Raw genomic sequence first — 20,384 nt, forward strand, 5'->3', positions numbered from 1 at the left:
ATCGCTGGGCTTCAATATCACCAGTGGCTTAGGAGACAGCACATTGGTGATTAGTGGCAACACGGATGACCCGGAAACTTTCCTGAATATGGGACTCGTGGCTAAAGCTCAGTACGTATGCAAAATAATAAGGCCCACTGGCTGCTCTTAGTTAACCTGGGCTGGGGAATATTGCCTGTTAGCATTCACTCATGGAAACTTTAGGTGGCAGGTTAAAGCTGACCCCCAACACAGTTTTTATGTATTGTTTACTGAGGTATACATCTTAATGTCTACACTTATGGAAGGATAGGCTATGTCACATAAAGAGTACATTTTAAAATAACAAAGTATGTGCTTTAAGGTGATATTCATATGCACTGTAATAACATGATTGTTTTAAACTTTATAAAATGTTTATTAAAATACCAATTCTTTGGAGCAATGTAGCATTGAAGATACTGCCCTGGAGTGTCTTGCCTTTTGTCTATCTGAGAGGGCATAAACAGTCCACATCCCCGTATTTTAGTCATGTCCGAGACCTTTCACTTGCAGAATCCCACAGGGCTTTTCTCTGAGCCCTACATTGTTTACTCTTTATCTTATTAAGTTCACTTTATTTATACAACCCTTTAGTTTCTCTGTGATGTCCTACACAGATGATATCATAGGATTATTTTCTTGGGCAATGATCTGGGGCCTGCCCAAGAGAAATTATGTTCTTGCTTTTTCACAGTTGCCTCCTGGATAAAGTCAAATCAAAACTCAATTGTAACAACAACACAGAGGGCTTCATCTTTAGGGAACTTTCAATGAATAGATATGGTCTTTAATTTGGTGGTGATGGAGCTGGACCCATCGGCCACTCGAGGTTGACTCAGCAAAAAATCCTGATTTCATTTTCAACTACTTTTTCTCATTCTTTCAACAGATCAGGCACATTTTCTACTTGCATTAACAGCATCCTCGTGTTATGCAAAACCAACTCTTCTTGCAATCACAGGACTGCTATAAATTCAACTATTTTTTCACAACTAGATAATGGAAGTCTATCTTGGGCTTCCTGCTTTCAAATCATTCAAACCCTCCTGGATGCCTCATCTGAGGACTTCCCCCTTGCTTCACAATCTCTTCTCACTCACTGTAGTACTGTCTATTGCCTTTGAACGTAAAACAATGTGACTTCAAAGTGTTGTTCCTAGATCTTGGCGCTCTCCATAAAACAGGTTCTCTGCTTCTTCACCATTGTATCACGCTTTATATTCTTTCCAAAATCCTATGCTTTGCAGTAGTCAACTGCCTGCATTCCTAACATTAGGCAAGTACCTATTGGATGCTGATGCTGCTCATTTCTGGCATCAAAGCACTGGAACTCTGTCTCCCGCGCTCCAGAGACTTCAGCCCTTCAAAAAAAAAGAAACTTGCCTTTTCCATATTAGTGCAGTCTCCACCTCTCCTTCATTTATTGCTCAGCACCAACCTGCTTGGTTAGGGTAAAAGTACACTTTACATATTATTTGCAATCATTCATTTCATTCAATTAAACAAAAGTATGCTTAAACTGCACTATTTGCCACAATTTTTCGAACCACTCTGGGAGGTGGGACAATGAAGGAACCCAAATATCTTCTAAAAGTACTTTGAATGCCTAATGGTTGAAGCTAATACAATTCAACTCAGGTGTTTTACAGTGCATCATATCCATAAGTCACTAATTGTTGGCAAAACTGTATTTATAAATGTCATGTGAGAGTAGGTAAACTCATTAAATGTGTACTAAAACACAACATTTAATATTTGTTCTACTAGAATTCCTTGAAGGAAAGTCCTAAACTTCCTCAAAACGTGTTAAATACTATTATGAATACATTAATGTTAGAGCCCAGCGTGCTTTGAATTGAGCTGTGAAGTATTGGCAAAAAAATAACCCCTATGCATTATACCACTACAATGACAGGATGACCCACAAGCAATTTTTAGTCTGACTCTGATTTTGGCTCCGCCTCCAGCATTTGAAGTGTTAGCCCCCCCCGAAATTTGGGTCTAGTTGCGCCCCTGGCGGTTGGCATTGACGGCCTTGCGCTTGACTGTGTTCACTGTGTCCCCTGGCGGATGGGGCCAACTCCTGTTTACCCATGCGCTGGATGTGGGTGATTAAATCCCTAGTTTCTTGTGGGATACAGTTTCCGTGAGCACTTTGAACCATGCATCCAGTCGTCTGGGAACCTCCAAACTTTCTGCACAATTGTTCATACACTTTTGATCAGCCTGGGCATTTTTTGCCTTTAGTTTCCCCCTTGTTTCTCACATCTGAGGGGTGAGAATATTTGATGCAATGGCTGTGGTGATAGTGAAATAGGAAAATGTTTTCGCTTTTTGCTTTTGCTATTTTACTATTTTGCCATTGTACTATATTGCTAACTTTGATATTTTGTTGTTTTGTTAGATTGTTTTGTTAGTTTGGTTGATTTGCTAAAAGGTTATTTATTGTTTTATTGGTTTGCTCTTTGTTTCAGTTCGATCTTTCTGTTTGTGGTAAACTTGCACAAGGAGAAGGGCTGTGCTAAGCAATGGGTTTCAGTCCTCCACAATTGCCCCCTGATATTTGGAATTCCGGCAATGTCATTAGCCCTAATGCTCGCACTAATGCTCTCAGTACTCTTTTTTTCTCCAATTATTTAATTATCACATGACTCTTTTTTTCCCAGCTGTCCTGATTTCCCAGCTATTTCCTCTTTCCTGTTGTTCCTGTTTTTCTTTGCTGTTCCAGTCAATCCTGTCTGTGCTTAACCCCTTCGACGCTCATGATGAGCTCAGCTCGTCATGAGGTACACCTCTCGTACGCTCATGACGAGCCGAGCTCGTCATGAACCGCGGGTTTTTTAAAAGTTCAGCGCACAGCGGGAAAATGCGCCGCACGGGTGGTGTTAACAGTGCTTTTGGGACCTCAAGCAGCACAACCCCCAGCTCTTGGGGTCCTCTGGGCTTTTGCCTGCTTGCTCTCCCATATTAGTGTTCGCATAGGCTACTCTTGGGTTTCCTTCGTAAAGGAGGACAAGGGGAATAGAATGGATGTATTGAAGTGAAGAGAGTACGGGGAGAGCCACGGTGTGCAAGCCGCACGAGATCCTCAACAAGTCCAGATTCAAATCCTGCGGTGGTGAAAGATGAGGGGCACAGGGGCAGGTGATGGTCTGGGACAGGGGCTGAACATGAGAGATTCTCCGTGCCCTCCTCGGCTCCACTGCGTGTGGCCGCAACTACCATCCACCTGCTGCTCCGTCCATTAAAGGAGTTACCAGGTGGCAAGCGAGCATCATGCGATCAACAAACAAGCAAGTAAGCAAGCCACAAGTAACGGTGGCAAACAAACCATTTTGGCAGTAAAGCTCAATATAAATACTATGAAACTGCTCCTTCTGGACCTCAAGCCTCTGGACTCCCGCTCTGCCATTCGCCGCACCTCACTGCTCGTACTGCCTCACTTCTCCATGCACGTGTCGCGTATCGCGAGACGCTGCAGTCAAGTTAGTCAAACTAGAATGGAGAACGAACCAACAACTGTGTCGTTTTATAGAGAGTTGATTTGTGTTTTCACAATTTAGTTATAAACCTCTCAAGTAAGCTCACCATTCACAGAGCCTAATTGATGTTATGATGATGAATGCTTACTAGTGGACAGTCGGTCGAATCACAATGTGACTACATACTCATCTTACCCTGTGGTACCTTAGAGAAGTATTTGGACTATTGCTTGTAACATAATTATAGTGTGTGTTTACATTACATGGGTCATGACCATCAAAGCTGTAGCTTTCTGCGACCTACCGAATATTTTGGAAAAATTAAATCCAGTGTATTTTAAATCACATTTTACAAATGTATTGGCTAAAAAGTAACATGATTTATGAGCACATTTTAAGGGGACCAAACTAAATATTCCAATACTTCAGTAAACAGCAGTTCTGAGGAGCATTATTTACCTGAGCCTAAGACAAAAGTGTGGGCCAGTTGAAGAAACTTACTGGGTTTACAACATGCAATTATATTTGTGCCACACAAAACAATCGGTGAAAATTTGACTACAGAAGAAATACACAAATGTTAAATACTGTGTGAGGGTACAATGCCAAGTATCTTCCTTCACTGACATGCAGATATGAGATTCTGGATTATTAAGTAGAGGGGAGAGCATTGTGTGTGCTCCAACAAAGTTAGTAATCCAGTGCCATACTAGCTAAATATATTTTCATTGAGAAAACCTAGGCTTACACATAATGGTGGTTTCACAAAGCAAAATACGTTTCCTCTTTAAACTATGTGTAAAGTATTTAAGAAGGAACAAAGGAACATTAACGGCAAGTAACAAATCAGCAAAATTCCCCAAATTATTCAGTAATGCGAAGGAATGTTTAATGAACACAACAAGAAGCACATTTCAAAAATCAGATTAGGGCAACCACAGATTGATTTTTGAAGTCTAAATAACAAAAAGCCTCAAGGAACAACAAAGCATCAATGTTAGTCCAGTGGTTCAACCTGGTCAGCAGATTTACTTTCTACGAATAAAGAAGTTCAACTTCTCTATTGGGTCAAGGACTCTGATAGAGCGCGCAGGTCACCCGCTTATAATTCTCACCATGTGCACATTTAGGCCCATAAATTTAATTCACCATATTTGTTAATCGGGTAACCTACACGCTACTACCAGCAACCCTGTTCCTTCCTATTTATTACCAATGTACCCAACTTACCAATCCTCGTCACGGGTACCTATGATCACAATGGATCAGGGAGCTAGCTGTAAAAGATAAGCAGTTACCAAAATGCAATACATTTTGTTATATTTGCACTCTTTGTAATAACCACAGACTCAGGAAGTTTTGAAAACCTTTATCTAGTCTTCATCAATTTCAGAAAGTATGAAATTCACAGTGAGCAAACTATCAATAACTAAGATGATGAAAATAGTGTAACTATGCAAGAAATAGAGTATGCCAACCATTTATAGATATAAAGGGAAGGTAAGAACAGGGAACATACTAGTAAGGAATTTGCAGGAATTTAGACTCAGTATGATGTCTAAAGGACGGGGAAAAATAAGGAACATGCTAGAATGTCACAGTGTGAATACCCCTCAAAGGTGGGTAAGGCAAAATAACTTTAATTTGTCTATAGAGATTTTGAAGGTAACATGTAGGGAAGGAAAAAGTGGAACACGCTAATAATCCAGAGCAATCACTTTACTTTGGCTAAAGGAGGGTAAAGAAAAGGAACATCTATTTCATGAGCAGTATTTCACCTTTACGTAAAGGATGGGGAGAAGATGGAACATGCTAATAAACAGCAAAAGTGTAAGACTTTATTTATTGGTCAGCACAGGGAGGGTAAGTAAAGGAACAAAGGGCAAATATAAAACTTTTAGCAGTTCAAGAGAGCAAAAAGAACGTAAGTGTATTTCCCGCACAGAATTTATATTTACCTAGAACAGTGTGGAGACCAACTCTGGCCACGGGTCAGTTAAGGACAGTAGGAACCCCAAGGAATACAGTCGCCAGTAGGCCAGCAGGTGCAGAATGGAAACCCAGGACAGGAAAACCAGATTAGGATCAGGACAGGACCACCAAGGTAAGACCAGCACCCGCAGTTCAGTTGCAACGCCTGAGCTACACCTCCTCTGCAGCTATCAATCAAAACCCCGATTGGGTTCTCGAATTCCCCAGCAAAGTGCTCCGCCAGCACTTAAGGCTCTCAAAACCCCTAATGGGTTTGTGAGTCAGTCGGACAGAGTGCTCCGCAGCACCTCTGTTTCTCGATCAGCTATTGAGTGCGTTGGGTCAGTGACAGATCAGCTATTCGGACAAGTCGGACAATTTCTCTAGCTAAAACTAGGCCAGTTATACTGTTTTCGGGTCAGTGTACCACCCCCCAAATGTTGCAAGTGTAAGGATCCCCAATTTCGATTGGACACCAAAAAGGACAGGTCGTCACACCTTCCAGGATTTGACTTTCTCAAACCCCTTATTTGCATCTTTCATACCCGCCCATCGAATTTCGGGTTCCCATGACATGTTCCATACACATAACAATGGTGATTTTAACAATTATTATAATGTGATACATTTAGTACATCTCAGCATCTTCTACTAGGCGAAGGTGCCTCTTCCCAGGCACATCATGGCTGAGACTGCTGGGTTGGCACTCATTCAATGTCACAGAATTCATCCTCTGGCGGAAGACTGTCATGCGCAGAAAGGCAGTTCAATATGGAGTATTCCCGTCCCTCATGCCCATGGTTTACGATACATGAAAAGTAAATAGAAACAGTTTTAAAACACAGAAAAAACAAATGATCTGTATACCATGAATCCTTATACTACTCCCATTTACTTTAATAATAACTATAGCATTAGGATTAATGCAAGACAAACAAGATAGCGAAAGCAGCGATGCAAGCATCAGGCATGTGAGAACACAAAGCGGCCATCTTAAGTCTAGTGCGCAAGTGCAAAAGGTTTTCCCACCAGAACTGCGAGTACGTCACATCACATGGGTGTGACCGACGCATGCGCAGAAGAAATTCCCGCGTAGCAGCAGCCATCTTAACAGCAAGCGTATTAAGATTAGTAAACACATAAGCAAGCGTCTCTGGGACACCCAAAATGTCGGAATAAAGGAAAAATTAATAAGACAAACAGGTTGATGCTATTAGGGTTATTTGAGGTTCATGAATTCAAGCAAGTTGCTGTACGTGCGAATCCTTGCTCCATCAACTCTGCTTGTCCTGATGCGCTAAATTCCCGTGCCCACTCAGCTTCGCCTTTTAGCACAAAAGCGCAGAGCAAACTTGAAAAACATAGCATTCAAAGTTGCCCTGCTACTTGGATCACGGTTATCTACCACCTTTTCCTGCTCCTGACTTGGAAGAAATTGTATAGTTTAAATCCTTCAGCAGGGGGAGATGGAGAGTCATAACAGGGCAACGCTCCACAAAGCTGCATTACTTTTGCGAGATGTCCAGCTTTTTAAACTGCTTTTCCTGCACCAAAAAGCTCTGAGCAGGATGACCCAGGACATCTTTTTCATCCATCAATCAATCAATCAATCAATCAATCAATATATTTGTAGAGCGCGCTACTCACCCGTGAGGGTATCAAGGCGCTGAAGTGAGGGGGGGTGCTACTGCTCGAATAACCAGGTCTTGAGGTGTCTCCTGAACATGAGATGGTCCTGGGTCAGTCGTAGGTGTGCGGGGAGGGAGTTCCATGTCTTGGCTGCCAGGTAGGAGAACGATCTTCCTCCGGTAGTGGCTCTGCGAATCAGTGGGATGGTGGCGAGGGCGAGGCTGGTGGAGCGGAGCTGGCGGGTGGGGGTGTAGAACGAGAGGCGGTTGTTGAGTTATTCGGGGCCCATGTTGTAGAGTGCTTTTTGTGCGTGGGTGAGCAGCCTGAACGTGATCCTCTTGCTGACGGGGAGCCAGTGCAGGTTTCTCAGGTGGGCGGATATGTGGTTGTGGCGTGGGATGTCGAGGATGAGTCGTGCGGAGGCGTTCTGTATGCGCTGAAGCCGTTTCTGAAGTTTGGCTGTGGTACCTGCGTATAGGGCGTTCCCGTAGTCCAGTCAGCTGGTGTCAAGGGCCTGGGTGACCGTCTTTCTGGTTTCAGTGGGGATCCACCGGAAGATTTTTCGGAGCATGCACAGGGTGTTGAAGCATGAGGACGAGACTGCGTTAACTTGCTTGGTCATCGTGAGGGAGGAGTCCAGGATGAATCCCAGGTTGCGTGCGTGGTCCGTGGGTGTCGGACCACCTCAAGGCTACCTGAGGAAGGCCTCACCTTCCTCAGGTAGCCTTTTGGTACTCCAAAGGCTTAATTTTACCTACGTCACAGCTTTTCATGAATGCTGAAATGCTTCATCTTGGCCTCTGCTCAAGCTCCCAATATAAGGAAGAGCTTCAAAGATACCAGGACACAGGTAGCAGTGGGAGGCAAACTCAACCACTCTTTGCAGTGAGGGGGCTTCCACAGTCTACAGATCAGCTGGTTCTTCCAAAATATTCTCTTCTTGTCTGAATGATCCAGGAAAGGCCTGCTGGTCTGACCCTTAAGAGCACTACCAATGATTGGGTACAATGGAAAGCATGTAGGCCCCAGTCCTTCCCAACCGCAGTTGCTTCCAGGAGGCTAATCCTCATTTAGTCCTTTCTCCAAGTCCAGTTGTCTTCTGAAGTATCTGGGTTGAGAGAGGTTCGTATAGGAGCACCTGTCTAATTATTGGTGATAAAACATGAATCTACTTTAAGATGTGCACACGTGCCATTTCAATCCTCTTTTGCAGTGCTCTTTCTCATTTGCACTGCAGAAAATTCAAACTTAATTTTTTCCCCGTTCCTAACAAATATGAATGTGTAATGTAACTGGTGCTATGTAAAGCGCTCTAATACCCGATTAGGGTCAAGTTCGCGCTATATAAAACTCTGCAAAAAAAAAAAAAGTATTCTTAGGGTCTTAAAAGATGGCATGAGCTGGTCTATTTCAATTAGATTGTTCCTTCCATCCCAGCAAGAGGACTACTCAAACTAGTTCTGGGGTCAGGTTACTTTTTGTACTGACGGAGCCAGGCTGTGTATGGGGCATGCCTACTTCAAAGTAACTTCAATCAAAGAGAGAGTGAGGGAGAAAGACACTCTTAACCCCCCGGGGGAAATATAGTCAACACCAACGAAAGAGTGACTGTTTTTAGAAAAACGCACTGGAGGAAGCACTCAAAAGTTGTTAAAAGGACCCGCACTCACCAACCTGGTTGGTGACATGCTTCATCATTGGGTCCCCACCGGATCAGCCGAGTGCCGTTCCGGTGTGCTACGACGCCTGCAGTTGCAGCGGAGCAGGTTGTGATTGTGTGCAAGTGAATTAGTGTGAGTTAAAAAGTAGCCAAATGCTCCCTGAAAAAAACGTTATTTTAGGTGATTTGGGTACTGATAAAAGCAAGTGGCGGATCAATACCAACTGGGCAATGAAGCTGGGAGATCCGATGAGAACTAAAAATTGGTCGACATGAACATGTTTCTGCTTACTGTAGCAAATTTCGCTAAGCATTCTTCAGGACCTTAGTGAACAGTGGGACCGTGGTGGTATACGCACGCTAAGGTGTACCCGAATATAGGAGCGGGACGAGCACAGTTAGGCTCCTGGTGGATCCCCGTAACTTTGGAAAACTTCCAGACGGGTCCCGGCCCAAGCTCCATGAAGTAATTTGTACATTCCTAACAAGTTACCACCGGTTTACGAACTACCTACATAGTAAAACCGTGAGATTTTTACATTTGACCGTAGGTTAGGGTACGCCTTAGCGTGCGTATACCGCCACGGTCCCACGTTGTAATAGATGTTTCCTGAAATGACTACCTTAGTCTACATGGTTTGGTACTACCCCATAATACAGTTATTCTAGTCTAAAGTTAGAGCAGTCACTGACTTTGACTGATAGAAATATTCCTAGCAGTGCAGAGTATGCTTTTAGGCCGGACTTTTAGACCTGATGTCCTATACCATGGCAGTTTAATACAATAACAGATTCATTGACCTGGCCTTTTTGATAGCCAGCAGGGCCATTTCATAAAATGGCAGTCAACCGCTGCGAAGACTCTTCAGGAATGAAGATTGGAAACGCATAAATGGGCCACCCACAATATTTAGCACCCTCAGCCTGAAATCCCATGACTGCCCTGAGAAATGACATTACTCTCCAACCCTGAATCCCGATCATATATTATAATTCCAATAAAATGGAACAGACTAATCAAGTTGCCCCCCAATTACGGCTGGGAGTTCTGGATCAATCAATTGGGGTCTGCCTTTATAATTCTCCTCTCCTGGTTTGTTAAAACATATGATTGCAGTGTGTAAGCTCTTTCATGCTGAATGCTTCAGCTCCAGAAAACCTTATTTTAGTCTATCTTAAATAGTAATTCTATTGCACATAATCATTTTGCCAATATGTCTGTCAAATGGTTCTTCTAATTTGCAAAAATGAATAAAGGTTGATTTAAAAACCCACGTAGTCAGAGTAGTAGAGTTCACCTCCCCTCCAAACTTGGTGACGGGTGGAGTCCCCCAGGGTGTCCCCTGTTCACTACCCTCTTCAAAACATATGCCAAACTCAATGTTTCTATACCTGAAATTCTTGTCCTAGGCCCCTCATCTCCTGAAACAGATTGAATCTTCTCCGCCTCCTTTTTGGTTATTGCCTTCCTTGAAAGCTCTATTGAAAACCATCTGCCCTCTGCCTTAACTCTGTCCTATGCACAATTAAAATCCTAACGCAAGGTAATGTCTTGGAGTTGAACTTTGGGGATCTAGCATTGAAGGTCCTGAGAAAAGCCACAAGACCTTTTGTTGGGCTGATAATTGGTGGCTGAAACATGTAGACCTGTGTTTAATGCAGGAGATCACAAAATGCCCCCATTAGCATCAGCCTTGGTTTTTAATCTTGTCAGAGTGCTCTGTATCAGATTAAAATTGTTAAGAGAGGACTCGAGACAATGTTTATCTGTAGCACAGATCCCACTATCAAGAATATCCCTTAGAAGAGCTCCCTTCGATGGAAGGTGGAGCCCACCCAGACAGATTAGATGTCTGGGTGAGGACTCAATGATGAAGCATGCCACCAGATAGTGCTAGTGGGTAAGTGTCCTTTTACAAATAGTAAGGATTTCCTCTTAAGAGATGGTGGGAGGATACGATTAAGTGTTTAGTTCAAATTATGTGGATCCCCTCCCCTTTTGCTCAATAGTTATGCATGGCAGACGAGCGAACCCACTTCTAGCTCCCCTTTCTTTGAGTATATCATTATGCGCAGTTCAGTTGCCACCATGAAGATTTTTCATTTCCTTTGCAAGTAAAACTCTACTTTCAGTGGGTATTTTTGTTTTGCTCCTCGTCTTCGTCCTGCATTTACTCCTTCCTTCTTTTCTACCAGTTGGTTTTCCTTTTTTATCCTTTTCCTTTTATAAAAAATATTAAATTAACTGAAATGCAATTTCTGATCTTCTTTTGGCACCGACCAATAAGTATTACATTTTCCAGGCAACCCTTTTATCACACTCATTTACAACCATGACCTACGCACTAGACTACTTCATGATCAGGGGTGGGAAAGAATGAAAGCTGAAATGTAACTCATTGAGTATTAAGCAGAACCTCCCACAACCTCTTGCCCACCTTTTGTCCCCTAGTAGCATCGCTGGCCTTACAAACCAGCCCTGTTAAAGTCGCCCTCCTGCAGAATGACCAGTTGGCCAACTGGCAAGACTGGCCATAATGGTGACGTCACATACACACTATACTATAGGGTTCTCTTGATTTACCATGCATAAATGGACAACCAGTTTTGTAGCAGCTCCTGCTTCCAGCGTAGCCTGAAACGTGGACCCACTGCACGGTGTCAGGTGTCAGCAGTATACCTGCTGCTCAAAAAGTCCACAGAACCATTTATTAACACAAGGAAAACAATTTGACTAGTAGCTGCTAGCGAAATTAGAGCTATGTAAGTATAAGGGATCTGAGTGTAACCAAAAGGGTCACAGGTTTGTATCCCTAATGGACTACTTATGTTCTTTATGGTTCCAAAGGTGACTGAATATGAGTAAACTGGCCCATAGTAATAGCTGTTTTAACCCATCTTAAAAACCTGTGCAATTAAAGATATAGGGCTTGGGTGGTTAGACAGACAGACAGACAGACAGACAGATAATCAGCAAATTGACCGTTGAGGAAATATATCTCTAATAACTAAAAAACAAATATTTTTAGATATGTTAATTTCAATGTTATCATTCCTTTCTGAGTCTTATTGAACTTTAATTTCTTTAAAATTTGTTTTACAGTAACTCCTGCCCCTCTAATAATGTGGTGTCTCTGCGCTGCATAAGTAAGTATTTTTTTAACAGAAGCCGTGAATGAATGAACAGTGCTGTCATTTTAAACAAGGGAGAAGGGAAGCATGTCAATTAAAGGGAGCGCTGAGTAGCAATCTCACTCGTACTTATTGTATTGGCCACTGATTGCGACAAAAGAAATAAAATGTGAGACAAAATAAAGAAGTCAGATCATGTGTGGAGAGGTAGCCCATTCACCAAATCACAGAACTCTATCACTGAAAGGTAATGAATGCTCCTCATCAGCGTTCTGACCTTGTAGTCGCCAGTTTCCTAGAATCTTACAAGGGATGTCCTAAAGTAATATTTCCTCCCACTGCATCACCAGTGATAGGTTTTGAATAACGCACAGGGCTGAATAGAGAGGGAGGGGGCACTATTTTTTTGATCCAGAACTTGTTTTGATGCAGAATTTATTTTGTTTATATGTACTGATATTTAAATATTTAAAGCATATTATGTTTCTTGTTTTCACTATTTATGGCACTTTGAGATTAAGTGATTTACCCAGATTCACACTACTTGTGTACAAGTGCTGTAACGAACATTAGAGCTCAAGTCCTGGCACTTTTTTGTTTTATAAATTTGAAGATATTCAAAAGGCGAGTTCTGTCATTTGCAATGCAGGTGCACATAAAGCAGCTTTGTAGCACAGGGTCCGAAAACTGTTCGAAAAGTGGTAGAACCAGTCAAAACTAGGAAAAATTAATTGGGAAAAGCCTGACAGGCAGCATGTGACGTCAACTATGAAAATGATGCAGTCACTTTCAGCCTCCATATCCCATCGAGCCATGTAACGGAAGTTACGACAGAAGCTCAAGTATATTTTATGGCTTGTGGAGAAGGATCTCGGAACATAATCTGGGCTAGGTTGTTACCTTTTTCTGAGTGGAATTTCCCAAATATTTAAATTTTATTTGACATCGTTTAATGTTTTGTTTTTGGCCACTAACCCCCAGATTCATCAAAGTCCTGTTTTGCGAGTCCTTAATAGCGAATATTAAGGAATCGCTATTAAAGACTCGCAAAACGGGATGCATGTAGAAATCGCAATATTTTTTGCGATTTCTACTGCTTTCTTATTTGCGATTCGCTAATTGCTAATCGCAAATAAGGATGGCTTTCCCATTCATTCCTATGGGCCTTTACCGAATCGCAAATAAGGAAGCGATTTCAAGGGTGCCAGGGTGTCCAGAGGACACCCTGTAGCACCCCTGAAATGGTAATATACACTGGTGTTGCGCACACACATGTCCAAAGGACATGTGTGTGTGTAGCATACAACTTAGAAAAATGCACTAAAGTGCATTTTTCTAAGTTTTCGCTATTTACCACGTAATTAGACTTCGTGGCAAATAGCGGCCCCAGATTGCGAATTCGCAATTTTAAAATGGTTCATGAATTGCATTTAAGGAATCTCAAATTGAGATTCCTTAAATGCAATTTTTCGCAATTTAGCGATTTCTATAATTGTGATTTTTGCATTTGGGATGATGAATCCCAAATGCAAAAATAGCGCTCGCAAAGGGCCAGTTTCTCTGAATCTGGCCCTTTGCGAGCTGATTTTGCTTTGATGAATCTGGCTGTAACTCCTCTATTTTTTTCCATTCTTAAAGAAATGTTTCGGTAATTTTTCTAAAATACATCCACTACTTGTGAAGTGTCTCTCCTGTTGGAGGAAGACGATTCCCACAACTTGTTTGTGGGCTGTCTGTCACCCTTACATCCCTCAAAGGATTGTGGATTTTGCAGCACGTTCATCAAAAGAGCCCTAAAGTACAGGGCTTGAGTGGCAAGCAAGATCTCAAAGCTGCAGAGAAGGGCTGCCAGCAAAGGTAACTCTTACACTACTCCTAAAAATACTCCAAATAGTAAATCATTACCTCTGACCCCAGACCGTGCTGTGCTGCCTCTTGATTAAGCTTTTCATATACAAAAAATACATACCTACAATAGTTATAGGCACAACTGCAGCCAGGACACCATCAGACTTGAGACAAAGAATTGTACATTTTGTTTAGAAAAACACAAGGCAACCAGCCTTTTCCATCTATGCACCGAGGATGAGTGACTAAATCATGATTCCCAATAGCACAGGTGGACAACTCGAAGGCACCTGAACAGGGAGCAGCTTAAGGCAGTGGTTTCTTAGCGCCACTGGGTCTGTGCTCTGTCTCTGTGATGTGCTTCCGGGAAGAACAGTGCAGACATCTGTGGCACATGCCTACATCTGTGATGTAGTGATCTACAGCTGTCTGCAATTATAATAAATGATGGCTAGCTTAGAAGGCGCTTTCAATGAAGATAATTAAAATGTGATTGTATGATAGCCGCCATTTATTCAAATGACTGTGGAAAGCTTAGCGTGCCAGTGCTTGTCGCACTAGGCAACCTGTCACTAGTGTTAAGAAGTAGGCGGGTGTCTTCCTTTAAATGCATTGAATGCCAACTGGTGTGTGCTGGTGCTGGATGATATTATTCCAGCTCTATCACCACCACTGCTCTGATCGCCCCACATGTGAACCTTAGTGATCCACCACAAACCCCCACCCGCGAAGCTTGCACTCACCCTATGCCCTCCCTTTCGTACACTTATTTTCATGCTCTTCCCCCATACTGCCCCTAAACTTTTAGTGCTGTCTGATAAGTCCCAGTGGGGTCAAAGATACTGACGCATTCCTGCACACTGTATCGAATGGAGGATCGCTGTGTTGATGGTGCTCTTCGCTGCTGAGAGATCATCGTCATCATACTACAGTTGCAAGAACAAAGCCAATAGGCTTTTCTTTAGTGTGCTAATTTATATTTTTTTTAAAGGCATGCTCAAATGCTGTTTTCGCCTGCTAGCGTGTTAAGGCCATACTTACTGGATCCACCGATACTTGTTTTACATAGTGGAGTTGAAAACTCAAAACACAGGGGCATATTATCAAGGGGCTTTATCTCCGCTTTTTTGGCTTTAAAAGCCAAGAAAGCGGAGATAAAATTATCTCCCTATTACCAAGCTGTCGCTAACACCAGTTAGCGACAGCTAATAGGAGATAGTGACCATCTTGGGCCCCGCTTTGCATATCAGTGATATTTATCACTAATGACATGCAAAGTGGGCGTGCCAAGATGTTAGCGACTGAAAACATCGCTATCTCCTATTACCAACTTTTGGAGATATTTGTGCTAAGCGCAAATATCTCCAAAAGCTAACACTTGCCCAGGAGCAGTTCTTAGCCATGTTATCCAATGGGAGGTGGATAACATGGCTAAGAGCATTTGCTCGATAATGCATGAATATCGCTGACTTTTCAGCGATATTCATGCATTGCGGCCGTTTTTTATCGCATTTGCGATAAACCTTGCTAATAGCAAGGTTTATCTGCGATAAAAATCGCCGATTTGCGGCGATAAGTTTTGTCTCTAAATAAGTTAGAGACAAAAATTATCTCTATTGGTCGGTAATATGCCCCACAATTCTTTATTCAGTTTTGCTAATGTAGGGCTGAATTATTTGTAACTCTGCTCATTATGTGCATATGAATACAATCGCCACAGCATTTCCCTTTACGGATACTGAATTAAAGATGCTGTGTGTATCTAAATTGTGTTGATTATCCCCACCACACCCATTTCACTACAATCAAAGCACTATTGATCTATTGTTTATTGATCTTTCTGGTTGCTGTATCATAGGTCAATGACTCTGAGAGTCACAAAATATAGAGCAGAGTCCCAAATGGGACTCATTTATTCACGGTTCATAAAGTGCATGCTGTAAAGTCTCTCAGCAACAATTTCCTCAAAACGAGATAGGCATATTTAGTGGAAATATTTTCTTACTGCATAATAATTTAGTTTGATAATAAACTTATCCGATCACTAACTGCAAGTGAATATACCTGCGGAGTGGTGCAGTAACCAGTGAGAAGATGGTTTAAAAATATAAAGTTAAAACCAACCCAGTCTGTTGTCTCTATGACAATCACATAAAAAATATATACACATTACTTTTAATCTGTCGAGAGAAGGTATGAAGACGTTTCAACCTCCTATGTCCATCTTGCAACAGGGTCATCATCAGGACGGGAGGATGCGCATTTCATATCTGGTCACCATTTGCAAGGCATACTGAAGCCACCCTCATAAAATTGGCCACAATTCAGAAAAGTGGGTACGTTATCTGAAGCAGACAAAAGAAGTGCCATAAATGGTGACTGTTGATTTTCCACAAATCACTGGGGATCTCAATAGATTGTCACTATCTTTATCAATTCCTTACTATCTTGATTCCATTCTTCTTTTTCAAATGTTTACTCTCTCAAATCTCTACCCCTAGAACCTTGTTCAGCCACATCCCTTTCCTCAAACCCATAAATTCTTTTCAAAATTGAGATGCACTGAAAGTAGATAATCTCCATCAGATTCTTCCATCTTGCCCTCTCACACGCTCTTTATGTTGTGTTATACTTTTTCTTTATGGAACTTCATTCTCGTCCTTGTTGCTACCTATTGGGTCTGCCGTACACCTGTTTCTTCACCCCCAGTTCCCCTCCATTTGAATCGTATTTGGTCTGTCTTTGTTTTTCTTTTGACATATCGTATTCTCTTGTTTGTTTATCACTTGTGAAATCCCTGTTTTTTTTTGTTTTTTTAAATTGGTTCTTCCAATTGGGAGGAAGGGAAGGCAGAAGATTAGGGGCTAGGTTGCTGATCTTCGACCCAAACACTTATTTTCTAATCCTTGCTTCAGAACCTGACCAAAAGGTTTGCGATTCTTGCACATCACTTCATCTCCTTGTGCCTGAAAATGTAAATAAGTATACAAAATTATATATGCAAGTTCGTAGTATGTAAATGTGTAATGTAACAGTGAAATACTGCCAAGCATTGTCCCAATTACATGTTCCCTCTTCCCTGCCTCTTGCATCTTTTTCTGTGTAAAAATGTTTCAACTGACCGCGTCCACCATTCAGGTCTGTCTACAGCACATCATGCTGAATGCTTCTGGTACTATGAAATGTTCTCGGTAAAGTGCTCCACAGATCCTTGAAATTCAATCCCTTCTTTATCAATTTCTAAAAATGAATTTAAAAAACCAATGCTGCATCTACCCCCATCCCACTAAATCACATTTCTGGATAATCTGATTTCATTATTAATATACTCCTCCATACCAGTGACAAAGATATTGAAGCACACAATTTGCATCAGCTGCTTGGTGCATGGTTGAAAGGGTGATTTTGTGGTTTGACCTTTATTGGACATGTTAGTTGAAGAGTGTGAGGTATAATAGTAGAGGATGTGCTGTAGACGCGAGTCTCGGCATCAGCTCAACATCCTGTGATTCCGGGCAAATCACGTAATCTCTCTGCCTAAAATAAATAAATAAATGTGACATTGTTTAAAGCAATTGGTGCTCTTGTAAAGCACTCCAATACCTTTGGGTTGAGTTTGCGAGATATAAAACTGTAAAAATTAAAGACTATAAATAAAATAACTCAGATATGATGACATAGTGGGCACATGTCACATGGAGTTTAGCTGCACATAAGTGTTGCAGAGGGTGTAAGAAACACTCAGTCGCACATGCAGGCACTCCAGATAGAACCCACTGTTCATGTCCATCAGAATGGACATGGAATACAGCTCTGACCAACTACCAACCACCAACCGGAGACCATATGTATATTGGAGGCATTGTTAAATCACAAGTAGTATTAATAAAAGGGTAACGTTTTCCCTGCCATACATTATAAAGATATTGCAAGTCTCCAAGGACTATATCGAGAAGCAAGGCCGAAAGACAAGTATAACATTCCGTTTCCTGCAAACATCTTAAAACCTTGTTCCTATATAATCAAAGATGTTACAAAATGCAGCACAGCAACCAAATTTGCACTGTGAGAGCGGAGAAAAGCGCCATATCTACAGAGATATGGGACTCTCCTCCTCTCTGCCTAGTGGCAACACACAATCAGGCTGCTGTGTGCCATGCACACAATTTACATCATTTTGCAAGGGCATTGGCATGAGTCTTACATAAGTTTTGTACTGGAAGGTCACATTTTCAGTACAAAAAACTATGCATAGACTGACTTTGAAACCTGTCTCACTTCAGATGTATGCTGTGCTGGGCAGCACACATGCAAAGAGGAAAACATTAGGAGAAATAAAAGCATTTCTGCTTTTAATGCCTGTTTCAAGATGACATTATTCTTGGCACAAAACCTTACCTACTATTGTAAGTAAATAGGAATTTTCCATTAAAAACATGGGTGGTTACATGAGAACGCACATATACAACCCATGCAATAACCCCTTTGCAGTGCAACACACATGCCAAGTGGGAACAGTTAGGAGAAATAAAAGAATCTCTCCTTTTTAATGCCTGCAACCCATGCAACACCCACCTTTTCAGAGTAATGCAAAACTAAGGGCTTCGATGCGTTTCTTTGTGGAAACTAAAGTTTTGTGCTGGAAAGTAAATAAAAAAAAACAAATTGCACAGGTTTGCGTCACATTTGTGACACAAAAGCAGCACAAAATGTTTGCTTATCTTGGCCTTGGTGTCTTGCTCTTTCATGTTCATTACAGATAAGAAGTATGAAAACAGAATCTGTAGTGCGACATTAAGCACACTAAATGCGCGTACTCATTTTTTTCAAAAATATAATAGAATCAGTTTAATGCAAGTCAGGTTAAAAAGGCTGTGGATCAGATTGGGTAGAAACTTGTAGAGATTCTAACTTTCTTGCAATGACCTACAGTGTGGAAAAAAATAAACACCTTTGCATGAATATCTCTTCATTGCTGTTCACCTTTTCTTTTTAGAAAAATATATTAAAAGGAATAGCCAGCTCCCATTTTCGTTGGTTAAACTGATTTTTCTACTGGCTGCTGGCAGTAGGCATTCTGATGTCTGAACTCAACTGTAGTAACTGTTATAGTTGAGCAGCTATGTTGTATCTTTATTATAGATGACTAGATGTGTTCCAACTCAATGGTTATCAAGAAATGTGGCATGTGTATTTATACAGGGATTGGAGGTTTCAGCGTATCATGTGTAGTCTGTCTAGAAGCATAAGGGAGAAACAGAAGAGCAACTTTTTGGAGAAGCTGTTAAAAGATTGATGTATAATTAGGCTGTCCTGTTTTCAGTTTCTATTTTTGGTAAATTCTGGTGGGGTTTTGTCAGTGTTTTCAATATCTTAAAAAACAGTTGTTATCAGTGGTTACACATTTTCACACCACTAAAAACAACAGAATAAGTGTTTTTCCGGTGTTTATGGAACGTTTTGCGTTTATCATTGCTTGCTTCCTGCACTGAAAGAGCATGGTATATAGACAGTGTACTTATAGTGTTTATGAGGTCCAAAGCGAATTTTGCAAATTAATCTCATTGTAGTACACCATACAATACTTTTTCAGTGAGTCTTTAGTCATGTGCGCTCGCGCTTTCCTTCCCATGTAAACTTCTGTGAAAAGGCCCTCTCAGCATTTATAGCCCCTTGGGCTTCGAACCGTCAGCTAAGGAGCACAGTTGGGATGACTCTTTCTTTGATGTAACAAAGCACAAAATGATAAATATTTGTGTTTTAGTTCCTGGGCATAAGAAAACAGTGCATCAGAATGGAATAAAAATTCAATATTATCCCTCATTAACTCTGAAGATTGTAAAGATGCTTTCAGCATACCATCTAACAAGTGGCAAGGATCTCCTACAAGGAATCACTTCAGCTCAGGTATCAATTTTGACAGGTCATCACACAAATTTTTTATATACGTAGCTGAATCACTACAAATACAAAAAATATCACTCCAATCTTTGTTGAACTTGGAAAGAACCTTTTTTGCAGAGTATAACAAGTGACACTGCGTTCCATGTTTTCCAAAAGTCTGGTGTCACGTTTTCACCACTATCCCAGATGCTTGGTGATATATATACTTGTCAATATACCTTGCATTTAATGTTTGAAGCCTGAGGTGTTGGCAATTCACCTACTATCAATACTGACCCACTAGAAACTATGGTCTGATGTATTAAGGGTTTTTACCCATTCTCTTTGGGCAAATGTGATGACACATATTAGGAAAGATTTTTATGAAACTAGCCATTTTACCTATCAGTGAAAGAATCAAATGCAGCCAAAATATCAAATGTCAGTTTGATATGTCCTGATTCTCTACAGTTTATTAAATAATTAAACTAAACCTAAAACGAGAAACGAAACCCTGCATCTTTAGACCAAAGGCCATAAAACTGAAAAAAGTAAAAGGAAGAAGAACCAATATTTTAGTGGCATCCCTAAAGAACAAAACTCAAGCAGAATAATGTTATCCAGTCTTTCTTACTGCTAGCTTGTATAACAAAGTTACATTTTATTGACCCCTTCAGTAAGAACAAAATGACTTTCACTTTCTTTTTCCTTTCTTTGAATGGCATTTAGTTTGTGGTTGTGCAGGTGTTTTTTCAGTG

General features: G+C 41.2%; 1 protein-coding gene across 2 annotated transcripts in view; it reads left to right on the forward strand.

The window, feature by feature from the left end:
* TMPRSS2 (transmembrane serine protease 2) overlaps window positions 1-20,384 on the forward strand; it is a 341,947-nt gene that overhangs the window by 256,680 nt on the left and 64,883 nt on the right. For both annotated transcript variants that reach the window (XM_078656813.1, XM_078656814.1), the window contains one exon: window positions 11,867-11,910. In XM_078656813.1, the coding sequence (XP_078512939.1) occupies window positions 11,867-11,910 (44 nt within the window). The remainder of the gene's footprint in view (window positions 1-11,866; window positions 11,911-20,384) is intronic.

The sequence above is a fragment of the Lissotriton helveticus genome, chromosome 8, assembly GCF_964261635.1.
Source record: "Lissotriton helveticus chromosome 8, aLisHel1.1, whole genome shotgun sequence".
Classification (NCBI taxonomy): Eukaryota; Metazoa; Chordata; class Amphibia; order Caudata; family Salamandridae; genus Lissotriton; species Lissotriton helveticus.